Source organism: Macrotis lagotis, chromosome 1 (genome assembly GCF_037893015.1).
Source record: "Macrotis lagotis isolate mMagLag1 chromosome 1, bilby.v1.9.chrom.fasta, whole genome shotgun sequence".
Taxonomy (NCBI): domain Eukaryota; kingdom Metazoa; phylum Chordata; class Mammalia; order Peramelemorphia; family Peramelidae; genus Macrotis; species Macrotis lagotis.
The window spans coordinates 173,823,966-173,840,016 of record NC_133658.1 but is presented as its reverse complement, the minus strand read 5'-3'; the positions used below and the strand labels follow the sequence as shown (position 1 = coordinate 173,840,016).

Below are 16,051 nucleotides of genomic sequence, written 5' to 3'. Positions count from 1 at the left end.
GCCTCTGTTTTCTTCTTGTTGGAAGATAAGTTTCTGATAAGTCAGAATAGAGAAGTTCTGCCTCTACCTTCTTGAACCCATGGTCTTTCTCTCTGCAGTATATAATATCTTATTTACTTCTTGAAACTCACACTGGCTTTTCATGCATCTTTGAGGATTTTCTTCTCAAACCTTCCTGACCATTTTCTTCTGTGAACATTGTTCTTCTTTCTTTCATTCCTTAAATGAAGATATTCTAACAATACTCTATTTTAGCTTTATTCTTATCTTCTTCCTGTATACTTTACCCAATAGAATTTACTCATCCCCTGAGGTTCAAATGTCATTTCTATGCAAATGATGCTCTATCTTTGACATTTCCCTCAAGTTCTACTTCTATTTTCTGTTAGATATCTTAACTTGAATGCCCCACTGGGACCTCAAATTCAACATGTCCAAAACAGAACTTTCATTTTAACAAAAATTCCCTCTCCTCATTATACCCTTATTTTTTAGGAGGTGGGGGAAGAGACTTTTGGCATTGCCCTCCTTAGAGGCTGACTATCTTCAGATAGTACTCAACTTCTCCTTCCTTCCCTTTCTGCATGTGATGGTTCACAAAATCCATCTCAATCTTATCTGTTTAATCTGCCTTCAAATCTATCCCCTTATTTATTTCCATATCTACTTTCATCATTAGTTTGGGCCCTTAATACCTGGTATCTTAACTGGTCTATCATGAAATCTTTTCTTTGAAACATCTCACCGAAGAGACCTTCCCAGTTATGATCATATTGTTCTTCTGTTCAAAATCCCAATGATTCCTAAATGCCTCTGTCATTATGCTCATCTTCTCTGGCTCTGCTGGTTTGTGTCATCCTCTCCTATCATGTCTTCACATATACCATACAATTCAGACAAACTTGGCTTCTCCCACACTTTCCCCATGCTTCTAATCATCTGCATACCTTCAAAGCCCTTCCTCTATCTCTCAGCTGGTCAAAAACCCTACCTTCAAAGTCCAGTTAAATACTATTTCTCTTTGTGAAGCCTTTCTTATTCTTCTTATCTGAAAGTTACTCCTATCTATATCTCTGAATATAATAGCTTGTATATATCAATCTTATAAACAAATCACTTGCTCCCTTGCCATTTTTTCATAGTCATCTACCAGACTAGGGATTGATCGATGAGTTCTTCATAAGAATCATTACATTAGGGCCAGTTCTAACCAAGCATCATATTACTCCTTGACCATCTTGTTTTCAACTGCCTTATTAAACACAACCCTCCCTACCTCACCCCCATACCTTCTTTAGCATTCAAAAAACCATAATGAAATCATTACTGTCAGTGCTACTAGAAAGGATGTCTATGACTCCTCTTAACATTTCAATAACCATCCAAATCATTGTACCCTGGTATCCCTCCTATAGCCACTGATGTTTCTTTCTGTTGGAATGACTAAGGGCATATGTTATCCCTGTACTTAGAAGTATTACATATGCTTAATAATATAGCAAACATGTAATATATGCTTTGTGTTCCAATAATTCATCCATAGCACATTTTAGTTTTCCTTGAACTGATCTATGTGTATACTTTAACTTTCTTTGATGGCTGGGACCTTCTCTAATATTTACAAAATGGTACCTTATACCAAACAAGAGCTTAACAACTGTTTGTTGAATGAAAGGTATCACCAGAGCGGCTGGTGATAACATAAATGGTGAAACTCCAGTGCAGGTTAACAACTTCTCAGACACTTTTCATTTTAGTGAATGATCTAAGCTTTAGTGCATTATGAGGTTAAATGACCTGCCTGGAGTCACAAGGGCAATAGATGTCAGAGGTGGAACCTAAACCAAATTCCAAGGGCGACTCAATATTCTCCATATCACATTGCCTTTCTTGCTAAATGAAAATTAGAAATTCTAACATGGTCATGTGTAATTATCTAATGGCAAATTCAGAGGGAATAACTATATTCACTCAACATAATGCACAAAGATTAGTTAAGATATCAAAATGCCATACTATTCTCAGAGAATTAACACAAGAATTCTGAATTAACTTTCCATTAAAATAAAGCCAAATTAGCAAAGAATATAATGTTCAGAGGTATTATCACATACTTTAGGTGAAATGGATTTAAACTGAATTCATGTGTTTCTGTCTCTACAATGAAACATTTGATTTTAAAGCAGAACCTGAGAAACAATTATATGACAACTTATGTAAGAACATAATAGTCACAGGAAATAATCAGAAATACAAGTCCAAGTATAGAAAAAATATTGAAAAACTTAAATAAACTAAGTTAATGCTTCATGGTACTCAACAATTAAGAAGGCTCCAAAGTAATATATTCAGATCCTGATTTAAACTACTGACAAAGGAATAGAGTAACTAGATTAAATTCAATATTTTGGTAAAGGAGAGTCCAAAATTACAAGGAAAAAGACTCAGAGAACATTCATTGTGTACATATAGAATCTATATTCTTGTATGCCATGGTTAGGTTCCTTATCTTTCCAAATGAATACATTTAATTAAAGCACAGGGATCAATTTTTCTTGAAGAAGGCAACTGACTTGATTTGGGAGATATTCATATCAGCTTCTGTTCTTTACACAGCACTTTCCTCCTAAGGTATTGCTGAAGTTTTATTTAAATAACTAAACTGGTAGGCAGATAGGTAGCACAGTGGCTAGAGCACTGCCCTGGAGTCAGGAGGACCCGAGTTCAAATCCTACCTCAGACACTTAATTGCCTTGCTGGGTGACCTTGGGCAAGTCACTTAACCCCACTGCCTTAAATAAAATTTAAAAAAATAACTAAACTGGGTATAGGTTAGACAAGGAAAATTCTCCAGTTTTTCAAATTCATCTGTATGATCTCATTCTTACTATATAATAGTACCCACAATTCATAAGATAACTTCTCATAATTTTCTCATTGGGTAATATGAATGATTTTTTTCAATAGGTTGCACTCGGAATTCCTTAAATACTTTTTTGCAGTGTCCTTTCTTTCCATTCCATTTTAGCCAATATCAAAAACATGTCCCAACTTTAGCCACTGTCATCATTCAAAACTGTTCCATATCTAAGATGTTGCATTCTGAAGTTCTGCTCTCATCATTCCCTATCAACTATATTGGCTTTTAGATGTCTTCAACATGCCTTCCTTTCCCAGGAAATTCATCACTGGGAAATTTCATTACCTTGTCAGATTCAATCTCTCTGGTATTTGCATCTCATCACTGTCATTTGTACCTCTATTTGGAGGGAAGGACAGTGGTTACAGGGCCTCAGCACAGTCTTCTCCCTCATGTGCTGCAAGGTATACTGTTTTGAAATTCTCTGGACTTCTCTACAATGCCCTGGAATCACATATCATTCCCTCTCCTTTCAATATATTTCCCCTTGTTTCAGTTTCTTTTTCTATGTTATCTTTCTCCATTAGCCTATAAGCTCAATAAGCTATTAATAACCATGGAAAAGAATGTTTCAAAACACTAATAATAGAGAATTAAAATAAAAACAACTCTGAGGTTTCACTTCATGCTCAACAAATTAGCAAGGCTGACAAAAGATGGGAATAGTCAATGTTGAAGTGTTTATGGAAAAATAGGCATACTAATTCATTGATGGTGGAATTGTAACTTAGTACAACCATTATGGAAATTATCCAAATAAAGTGACAAATGAAATGACCAAAAGATTATTTTGCTAAGCAAACATTACTCCAAGGAGGTCAATAAGAAAAATAATTATACCATATTACTAAAATATCTATAGCAATATATTTTTGGTAATAGAAGAGAATTGAAAATAAATTAGATATTCATTAAAAAGGGAATGACTCAACAAACTGTACTTGAATGTCAAGGTATATGATTGCACTGTAAGAAAGGAAAATTATAAATACAGAGAAGAATGAAAATACTTTCATAAATTCTTGCAAAATTAATTAAGAAAATAGTATATACAATTAAAAATGGAAAAATTCAAAATAACTGAAAGTTAGTGTGGCAAAATTACAAAGGAGACATAAGAAGACACCTTCCATACTCATTTGTGAGTGTCCATTGGGTTGGATATTGTCATCTGCTGTCATATTTTGTTTTTGTTAATCTTTTTAAAAATGTTAATATTACATGGAATGGCTCTCTGGGAGAGAGGAGGAATGACATAAAAAGATGAAATTTAGGCTCCACAATATGAAGACATATCAATAATTTTTATTTTCTAACTTGTTATTTGTCTTTCATATGAAAATTTGACAAGCATGCCATTTCAACTTTTATAAATGTCAGTTGATAAAATTGTTGGAGCGTTAGTTCAAGCCCAGATCCTTTGAGGTACTTCAATAGAGAGTTTCTTCCAAGTGGTCACTGAACCATTAATAAATATTTTAGGTCTGTCCATTCCTCGGCTCCACTTAACTCTGAATTATAGACCCAATCTAGCTTATACCTCTCCATCTTGTTCATGTGAACTACTTGAGAGACTTCATCAGATGATTTACTGAATTTAGCAAAAACTTCAGTTATTTTTACAGTCAAGTGTGACTCTTTGTGACACATTTGGGGTTTTCTTCACAAAGAAATTAGAGTAGCTTGTCATTTTTTTCTAGCCCATTTTATAGGTGAAGAAACCGAGGTAAATAGGGTTAAGTGATTTATCCAGAGTCATACTGCTAGTAAGTATCAAAGTTCAGATTTGAATTTAAGAAGATGAGTCTTCCTGATTCCAGGCCACTCTATCTACTGTGTCACCTGGCTGCCTTTAGAGAAAACTATATCTACCTTATTCATCTGGTTTACCAATTTAGTAATCTTGTTAATAAAAGAAATAAGGTTAGATTGCCACGTTCTGTTTTCACTAATTGTTAGCCATCCATCCTTTATAAAGGCATTTTAGATTTTGCCAGGAACCAGTAAAACTCATTGGTCTATGATTTAAAGGTTCCATTCCCTTCTCTTTTTTGAAAGTCAGGATAACTTCTTCAAATCTGCTGTACTTATCCTTTTTTCAGATTTTTTGTTTCTCTTGCTTTTTCCAGATAATTGAGACTCAATCATCTGTGCAAGTTATTTCAAAACCTTGAGATAATAGTGTAATTGGATTTGATGACAAACTCATCAAGAGCAATTAGATATTCTCTTACTATTTATCTAGTGAATTATCTCCACATTAGTTACCAAGTATAAGGATGATTACTAACTCTAAAACCACTCCAGACCTCCTATTTCTAACTACTTCTTGGGCTTCTCCACTAGATATTCTTAAAATATTTTGTCATACCCAGATCATAACAGACCATTTCTGTAATCCTTTCCTTTTGCATCTCTTGTACCCTTGTCCTATCACTGCTTCTGGATCACCAAATTGCAATCCTGGATTACTCACACCAGCTGCATCCTTTGTATTTGTTCACATGGTGTTACTTGAATCCAATATATAGCATGCACCTGAGTTGTCATGGACCACCACAAAATAATGCTAGCTGAACTGTATTAAGAGAATCTTTTTACTCTTTCCTAATTCTTTACTCTGCTTCCCTTGGAGGCTGTTCTCTCTCAAAATTCTTACTCATCATCTCTTTTTCCTCTGACATCTGAGGACCTCACTTTTTTTTCCTGAGAAAATTAAAGGTCTTTATAAGGTTACAAGTCATTCCCCAATTGAAAAATGGTCAAAGGATATGAATGGACAGTTTTCAAAACAAGAAAATAAAGCTATATATGATTATATGAAAAATGCTCCCAATCATTAATTATTAGAGAAATGCAAATTAAAATTAAAATTAAAACAACTCTGAGGTATCATTTCACATCTATTAGATTTGCTAAGATGAGAAAAAAGGGAAAATGATAAATGTTGGAGAGGTGGGAAGACTGGGACATTGATGCATTACTGGTGGACACATCTAACCTTTATGGAAAGTGATATGGAACTATGCCCAAAGGGCAATCAAACTGTTCATTCTCTTTGACCCCAGCAATTCCAATTTTAGGACTACATCCAGAAGAAATCATTAAAAAATGGGGAAAGTCCCACATGTTCCAAAATATTCATAGCAACTCTTTTGGTAGTAGCAAAGAATTGGAAATTGAGGGGATGCCCATCAAATGGGGAATGATTAAACAAGTCATGGTACATGAATACTTTGGAATATTATTGTTCTATAAGAAACCGTAAATAGGTGGACTCTAGAGAAATATGGAAAGAGTTACAGGATCTGATACTGAGTGAAGTGAGGAGAACCAAAAGAACATTATACACATTAACAACAACAATGTGAGATGATCAACCTTGATGGAAGCAGCTCCTCTCAGCAGTTCAGAGAGCTAGGACAACCATATTAGACCAGCTATGGACAATGTTACTCCATCCATAGGAAGAAAAACTAAACAAAATAAAAAAAATTTAAAAACAAAACCCTTAATCTGATAAACACTTTCTAAAAATGATTCTTATGTATCTCCTTCCCTTAATCCTAATTCCTCATACCAAAAATGATGAATCTGTAAATAATCTGTTTATCACAAACATGTATGTACAATGTTCACTGCTGAGGGGAACGGGGTGGGAAGGGAGGGTAGAAGGAAATTTTGTAATTTAAAAATATTCATATACATATAGGTGAATGTTGAAAAACTTTCATAACAAGTATTTGTAAAAATAAATTTTCAATTAAAAATAATAAAAAAGAAAATTGAGGGTCTTTAAGCATAAATTCTATCTTCTGTATCTCAAAATCACCTCTTACTTTTTTCTTATTTATTTCAGTCTCTGTTAATGCAGTGGTCCTTCTTGATGAAGTCAATCTCTCTACATGTCCTCATGATATGTCATCTTTTTTTTTATCAACTCAATCATTCTTTCTCTCTTTAAATTTCATTTTTTAAACATTTACTGTCTCTGTCACTGTTGCCTAAACACATGTAAAAATATCCTCCATTTCAAGAAAAGAATAATGCATCCAAAAGCAACAACAAAATGACACTATATACTGCCATATCTTAAAGTTATCATCCTTTACTTTTCCTTTTCTTTGCCAAATTTTCAAATTACCACATTTTCAATTTATCATAGATTTCATAATTTCCAAATGAGATGTTTTTTCTCAGACCTCACCCTTCTTGTCCTCTTTGCAATATCTGACACTGTTGACCACTCTTTCTTCCTGAATACACTTTTCTTTGGGTTTTCATCAATGTTTTCTTTTGGTTCTCCTCCAATGCTTCATCAAAGTTTCCTTTCTTGGATCTCCAGTTGTATTATATCCCCTAAATATGGGAATGTCCTAAGGCTTTGTGCTGGACCATCTTCTAGTCCCTTTTAACACTCCCTTAATAAGTGAACTTATAACTTCAGTTGGTTTAATTTTTATCTTTATGTAGGTAATTCACAGAGCTATAGACCTAGTCCTCATCTCTGAGTTCCAATCCCACCCAAATCACTGGATATCCCAGAGACATCTTAAATTCAGCATTTAAGAAAAATCTGTTCATCTTTCTTCCCCATAACTATATAGCTTCTCCCAAATTTCCTCATTTGCCTCAAGTACTATCATCTTTACAGTCTTCAAGGTTAGAATGTTTTCCTTGATTCCCATTCTCTCTCACTCTACATATTACATCAGTTGCCAAATCATATTTCTACAACATTTCCTTACATCTGAAAGCTGTCTGACATAGACAATTTTCTGTTCAACTGAAGGGGATTGAGCTATCACCTCAGTTCAAGTACTCATCATCTCCTGTCTGGGACTATTGTGATGGTCTCTGAATTGATTTCCATACTCATGTCTCCTCATTCTAATTCATTCTCTGAACAGCTGCAAAAATGATTCTCCTTAAGTGCCAATATGACCATGTTACTATACCAACACAGTAAATCCTCACGGTTCTCTATCACTCCCAAAAGAAGAGCAAACTTCTGTTTTGACTTTTAAGCCCTTCACAACCAGGTTCCAAACTATCTTTTCAGTCTTTTGATACTGTACTCTATGGGACAGTCAAACTAATGTTGCTTTTCTTCCCACATCAGCCCAATTCCCCTTTTGTTCTCTCAGGCCTGGGATATATTCCCTCATCACCTTTACCTCACAGAATTCTTACTTCTTCCAGGACCTTCCAATCAGAGAAATTATGATTTTATTTTTATCACCAAGCTCTCTACACTGTATATATTAAATGTCTCTAGATTCCTTCATTCAACCTTCTTTGCCTCAACCTCAGTACTTTTTTCCAGAAATACCATGACCACCTCTTAACTGGTTTTCTTGCCTTAGTTTCTCTCTTCTTAAAAGGCCCTTATTGAGGTGGCTAGGTGGTGCAGTGGATAGAGCACTGGCCCTGGAGTCAGGAATATCTGGGTTCAAATCTGGCCTCAGACACTTAATTACCTAGCTGTGTGGCCTTGGGTAAGCCACTTAACCCCATTGTCTTACAAAAAAACCAAAAAACCTAAAAAGATGTCTTAATAAAAGGCCCTTATTGCTATAGGAAATAATCTTCCTGAACCATGACTTAGATCATGCTCTTAACTAAAAGAACTTCAATTAATTCCCACTATTGAGTAGGTGACAATATCCATGGCACTACACATCACTTAATGGCATTTAGCACATTTTATTTTGAATTATAATTAGTTACAATGTATCTTATTTCCCTACTAGACTAAGATCCTTCACAGCAAAAATACTGTCTTATTCATTTTTATATTATTCATAGTATTTAATGCAAAATGTCACATAAAAAGTATTTACTAAACAAAGAAACTACACTCTTGAAGGAATCTTCATCTTTCTCTAATTCCATTTTTTACTTTAAAGATAAGGCAACTGAATAAGTTATTTATTCAAACATAGTGAAAGTTAGTGTCAGAACCAGATGGTTCCTTGGACTTCTGCTCTGAATTGAGCATAATAAAAAGTTCTCTTAGGAAATTGTGCTCTTTCCTGCTGAAACACATATATCAATATGGCGATTAGACTAAGTCCTATATTATAGATATAGCTATTAAGGAAAAAACTCATGTTTAGTGGTAGAATTTGGAGATGAGCTAAAATGAAACATTACATCTCCCATAATTTTACTTTAATTTTGAGTCTTTTTTTATAAAAAATGAATTGTTTGATCTAGAGACAAATCCTTCATTGCTTTCAAATAACACATAATGTCCTTCGAAAATAGAACCATTTTAAAAGGATTTTTTTGAGTTATTTCTTCAACAGTGCCAAAGCATTGTGCTGAATTACCTCAACCTTCTCTCTGATTTCACTCATTGCCACATATCCATGTGAGCATGTACACACACACACAGACACACACAAAAACACACACAGACACATCTGCAAGGCCACATTATCTACAATTAGAAAGTCAAGTATTTCCTTTACTTAAACTAACTGATTTATATGAAGAGCCAATACCTAACCTTGGCTCCATGAATACTAGGCACTTGGTAAATGAGAAGTTACATCATAAGAACAAAATTCAAACTGGATCAGTCAATAATGTTTATTGGATATGTGGCAGAAAAAGACAACAGTTTTGTTAAATCAAAATTGCATTTCTAGAGCTGTCTTGAGAGAGGAAAAAGTAATTTTAAAAGGCAAATAAAACTTCCACGGGACAAAAATAGGTGTTTGTCTTTTCACTTTTGACTATTCTTATATAGTTATGATGATCCTATACTGTAAATCTTTAGTTAATTAATTCTAAAATTTTAGCAACAAGATTCTTAACCTCATCCTGTATTGAACACCATCTGTCTTTGGTGAATATTTAGCTTTCACTCACAACCTCCTTCCTAGCCCTGCCTTAACTAAATGAAGCTTCTGAAAAGACATCAAAGTTTTCCATTCAACTAGAAGGGGTATGAGAATATATTCTATAAATAGGCCAGTTCTATTACTTCATAATCTCCTGCTGCCATCTCCTGTATTAAACAAAGAACCCACTTGTCACTTTTAAATAAAAAGAATAATTTTTATTGGTCAATCTGATTAAATGTTTTCTAAATAAAAAAATACAAGGAAAATTGTTGTTTCTCTTACCTCTAAATGACTTCGACGTTCTGCAATGACTCTCTCATCTTTATTCCCAAATAGCTTCTTTGGGGGGAATTCTAGAGTAGCAAGCTGAAATATATAAGAAAGAATACATTAACAGGTTTTTAATAGAAATGGGTATTATAGTTTGAATTATGAGGTGAGTTTCATAGATTACAAATCAGGAGCATAAAGTTCTTATATTGAACTCTATCATTAAGTTCTATGAGATCTTGGTCAAAAATCTCTCTAGGTTTTGGTTTCCTTAGCTGGAAAATAAGTGGCTTGGTTTACAATGTCTATAAGGACCTTTTTACTTCAGTCTCTAGTAATCATCTTTGGTTACATAAGAATGGAAGAAATAAACCAAACATAATAATGACAATTTTTAAAAAATAAGTCATCTCATTTGAAGATGATTATATATGCTCAAGTTCTTCCTATAGCCCATATAAAGATTTTCTAATCACCAAATGTATTTGTACATACTTCCCGACTCCATATGCCTACTGTAGTATACGAATTTGCTCTTAGACAATGTTTAATGTCAGGAAAGTTAGTATTCATTAAGCACTTACAACATGTCAAGAACAAGGTTGAGGCCCAGAAGAAGCAGAACACCTTCTCCTGGAAATCTAATTATAAACAAAGAACAGATCTATATAAAAAGCAATCTGAAAGGTGAAGGTATTAGCAGTTGGGAGGACTGTGGAGTTAAATCTAAATGTAAGCAAAGAGGTATAATATTCTGGGCATAGGGGTTAATTTATTAATACAAATGCATATGAAGTATATTAGTCCAGAAACAGTAGACAGATTAAGATAGTTATACTGCAGAGTACATGGAAGAAAGGAACATGTAAGAAGACTGAAAAGGTAAGATGGGAACAATTTTTTTAGAACTTTAAATGCCAATTAGAAGATTTTCTATTTGATCCTAGAGGTAATACATAGCCACTAGGGTTCACTGAACAGAAGAAGTGACATGGTCATCATATCAAGGCTTTAGAAAAATCTTTAAATGAAGAAGAGAAAGCAAGGAGACTAATTAGAACATTACTGTAGTAGTCTAGGTGAGAGAATTCTAGGAAGGATGAAGAGAAGGAAGGAGAAGGGAATTAACACTGATTTAGTGTCTATTATGTCCTATGCATGAAATGATAAGCGCTTTTTACAAACATCTCATTTGGTTCTGATACAGGAATGACGAGCACATTAATAGATGAGATACTGATCTATACGACATATTTTGAAAGGAGAAATAAAAAGAACTGGTAACAGATTAGAGTGAATGAGGGAAGTGTCAAAGATAATGAAAGTTGGAAGCCTAAATTTCTAGAATGATAGTTCTGCCTTCACCAGTAACAGAGAAGGTTGGGGGGGGGGGGGGGGGGGAAGAGCCTGGAGCAAAAGATGAATTCTGTCTCCAATATGTTGAGGTGTCCAAGAGGTTATTGGAAATTAGTGACAGTAGCTCAGGAGAGATTAGGAGTGAATGCATGAGAAATAGGATTCTCTGCATGGAGTATCTTCTTGGTAATATTAAAGCTAAAGTAATTAGATTCCCACCAAAGATTCCCATTGTCTCGAGAAAAAAATCTAAGCAGTATTGTTTGTTTTAATACAGCAAATGAAAGAGACCTTGGAGATCAAGTTGATCAAATCTCTCAATTTACAGAGATTTAAGTTTTTTGCTATTTGCCTAAGACCACAAAACTAGTGGACAGCATGGCTGAAATTAGAATTATTGGATATGTGGCAGAAAAAGACAAAGGTCTCCAGACTCCATGCTATTAAGCCATGTGCAAAAAAAACACTAAGCTTCACAATTTGCCTCTCATCTGTAACAAGTCTAATTCTAACAAACAGGATCCCAAAGAGGGTAGTCATTAAGACTTTACAATTAGAGGTATTAATATGCAAACTTAATTTACTCAACTGAAAAAATGTTACTTCTTTAAATGGGGATCCAAGGAGTAGGAGAAAATACCATTTGTGATCACTTTCAACATAAACCAATGACAGACTTAAACCTTGAATTCATGATTCCTAATACAATGCTCTTCTACTGCCATCCCAAAACCATTAGGATGTGGTAGCTTAGAGAATTCAGGATTGAAGCCTTCAGAAACAAAAAAAACTGATAACAAATACTTTATGATTTTACAAAATTTTTTACATCCATTATCTAATATGATCTCATTTTTACTCTTTCTGTACTTGGCTGCCCTATCTGGCTCCTGCCCATGCCTATATATACATATTTTGCTTTGTCAATGGATTTCTTCCTTTGGCATCTTACCCAAGTAGTTTTTGGGAGCCATCATCCTGCTAGTATGACAGTCTTTCATCTCTAGTGCACTTTAATGAGGAGAGGTACTTCTCTGCCAGTCATTTGGTTTTCATCTGGCCAAGATTTACTTGTCTATGAATCTCTTTCCCCTGCCATATAGTCAGGGATTGGTTCTGAAAGCTTGGCAGTCACTCTTCACAGTTTGGTTGTTTTGTCATTTTCTTCTGTGGATGATGAAGTGATGTGTTTTATTCCTAGAGAAATTTATAAACTGCTTTTCTTACAAACTCAAGTAGTGAACTGAAAAGATTTCAGAGGAATTGCATCATCACATAGGGAGAGACCTAGCATCTTGGATTTCATCTTTAAAAAACAGTATTTTCTTTCCTATGTCAAATACACCTACTTCACTATGATTTGTGCCTCAAGCATTTGTAACTTTTTTACTCCACCAAGAGCGGGAGGAAATCTTAGAAATCATCTAGCCTAATCCCTTCATTTTTTTAAAGGAGAAAATTCATTTAGGGCCAGAGAACTTAATTTGGCTTAATCACTCATCTAATATGGAACTAGAACCCAGGTCAGATATTAAATCATTAAATCATTTTTTTAAGTGGAAAATCAGAGTAAAAGGTCTCATGGGTCCAGGAGGAGGTAACTCCTGATGAGAATAGTGAGTGGAGATTAGAAAGAATGGTGTGGCCAAGGGACTTCTAGAACTAAAGAAAAAGTCATTTGTAAATTGGAGAGAATGGTGTGGTCAAGGCACTTCTAGAACTAAAGAAAAAGTCATTTGTAAAGTTTTGCTTAGAAGTATGGAATTTTAACTTGAGGGCAGTTAAAAGATAGTTTGTCCAACCTAGCAATAGTTTCTAGGTGGAATTAGAAAGACGACTGTAAAGCAACAAAAGTCAAATTAATCTCACTCACAAGGCATGTTACTTGTAATAGGCAACAAATGACAAGGAGCAGTAAGATCTGGAAAATATCTGGGGTATTCTGGCTGCTATCCTCAGTGGTACAGAAGGATAAGAAGAAAATTGCACCAGGGTAGCCTTTTAAGGGGTGTAAAAGAGAAATGTCATATAAATTCAAGATGCTGGCTACCTGTAGGTGTAATGATATCTGTGTTATCACTTAGCTCATGATTACACACACATCCAAAGTAAAATGGAGAGCTGAGGCCATTATCTAAATTTCAAAAAAGGGAACAAAAACCACTAAGACACTTTCATCAGAAGTAACCAGATAATGGAAGCAAAAGTTAATTTCTTCCCTTAATTATTCTGGCTCTCCACTTCACTTGGCAAACATAGCCATACACTTAGAGTACCTTCTTTATTACATTTGTCACATGATATTTCTTCTCTGCAGACTACAGTATTTCAACATTTCTAAAGACCCACTATAGGGAAGTCTGAGGTTCCATCAAGCCGATCAGCTAATAAAATATAGCTACTTTTATACAACTTGCTATAGATTAGATCTTTTCCAAATTAATGCACATTATTGATGCTTTTACTAAAAGCACTATTCATTCCTGGTTCCCCCATCTACCCCAAAATAACATCTTTTGCAATGTAATATTTTAAGACTAAAAAGAAAGTGGTAAAGAAAGTCTTAGGTTTGGATGAGAACTATACCCTTGAAACTGGCCCAAAATTTTGAAAGGAAAAAAAAATAACCATCCCATCTTTATTTGGGTGTGGATCAACTTTGAATAGAGACACAAAGCAGTGAAGTCTGCCAAATAAGTGAGGGAACTAAAAGTGAAAACCTTCATGTGGACCTCACTGTAAAAGGCTGCTGCTGGAAGGCCAGAAAGGATTATTTTATTCTGAGATTGTATAATTCTATAACCAGCATAGCTAATGATTCCATATTGCTTTTTCCATATCTGTGGAGACTTTAAAGTTCAGGAAATTTTCTACAGAGGGAGGTAGATGGAACAAAATTTATTAGATACCCCACCAAGATGTGGGACTGGCTCCAATACTCTCTAGGATATAGAGAAGACAGCTAATGCTATGCTTCCCTAAGAAGAAACCATGCTGGGGAACAGTGTGCTGTCTGTCTTGGCATCCTCACTTACTTCTGATGATCTTGGTGTATTGGGCTCTCATGAGAAAGACAAGAGTGAATAGTTGCTGACTGGGAAGCAGAATGATTATTCCCAGAGATGCTCTGATGATGTGGCACTATGACTATAAGAATCAGCCTGAGGTCTTCATATTTTGGCAAACAGAGGACTGGGAGTCATTAGGGGAATAGATCCAGAACACCCAAGACTGCCAATATCCTCAATTCAATGTGTCAAAAATGGAACTCATTATCTTTCCCCACATTATCCAAACTCCCTCTTCTTTCAAACTTCCATGTTTCTGAGAGTACCACTATTTTTCCAGTCACTTAGGTTCCTAACCTCAGAGTCAATCTTAATTTTTCCTTTTCCCTCATTTTTATAATTTTCCTCCCTCAGTTGTCAGTTTCATTCATTCTTCCTATTCAACATCTTTAAATCAGTTCCTTTTCCTTTACTTATATGGGGCATCACTTCTGTTCAAGAGCTTGTTCCTGCACTATTGTAATAGCCTTCTAAGTCAGTGGTAGGCATTGTGCTAATAGGGTGGGCAAAGAGAAAGGCAAAGATAGTGCCTGCTCAAAAGAAATTCACAATTTAATGAGGGAGATGATACACAAATTAGGTGCAATAAGATATAGCCAGGTAAACTGGAAATAATCTCTGGTGAACACACTAGGATTATATGGGACAGGAAAGGCTTGAGCAGAAGGTGGGATTCATTTGACACTTGAAGGAAACAAGGATTAGTTGGTTCGTTGGGAATGCTCTACCACAGGATGGGTACAAAGAGTCCAGGTGAACACCTGGGATGGATTCTCTAAATTATGCATTTCCTTTAAGTTCCTTCAATTCTGCCTTGCTCATAAGAGCAAGACACTAGAAGTAAACAAGGAAGCCTCCTAATTGTTCCTCCCTTTAAGGCTCTCTTGTTTTACACTTTTCACTTTTTCTTTTTTTTTTTAATTAAAATAAAAATCACACTATATCACTTCCCAACTCAAATTGAAGTGGCATCATATTGGCTCAAAATTAAGTAAAGACTCTCCTGTTTGTAATTTAATGCCTTTGACATACTACCTTTCCAAACTTATTAGACATTCTTCCCCCTCATTCACACTTCAGGATTGTCAACCTGGCCTTCGTGTGGTTCCTTTACATTTTTCATGTCCATGCCATCTTTGGGATAGGATCTTTGCACCAGATCTCCCTCAGATCTGCAATGAACTTTCCCTCTCCTCTGCCTCTTAGAAATACTCATTTCCTTTACTAAAGAACCACTTTTTATATGAAACCTTTCCAGATTCCTGTAAACTGGTTAGCAACTGTCCCTCTTACAATCAAGAAAAAGCAAAACAAAACCTTTGTATTTGTTTTGTATGTCTCTATCCCTCCAATGGAATATAAATTCCTGAAGGGGAAAGATTTTTATTTTTGCTTTTACATCTCTAGAGTCTAACATAGTACCTAACACATAAGGACAAAGATAAGGACTGGACATGTAATGTTGTTGGTATAGGGAATGTCAGAAGTAAAAAGAATAAATTTGAATTTCCTTTATTTACCACTCATTCCTTTTATAATTATAATTAGAAAAATCACCTTCATTTTCCTCTGAATCTTATCCC

At 34.9% G+C, this 16,051-nt stretch overlaps 1 protein-coding gene across 5 annotated transcripts in view; it reads right to left on the bottom strand.

The window, feature by feature from the left end:
• KIF16B (kinesin family member 16B) overlaps nt 1–16,051 on the bottom strand; it is a 563,734-nt gene that overhangs the window by 58,371 nt on the left and 489,312 nt on the right. For all 5 annotated transcript variants that reach the window (XM_074209402.1, XM_074209403.1, XM_074209400.1 and 2 more), the window contains one exon: nt 10,057–10,140. In XM_074209402.1, coding sequence (XP_074065503.1) covers nt 10,057–10,140 — 84 coding nt within the window. The remainder of the gene's footprint in view (nt 1–10,056; nt 10,141–16,051) is intronic.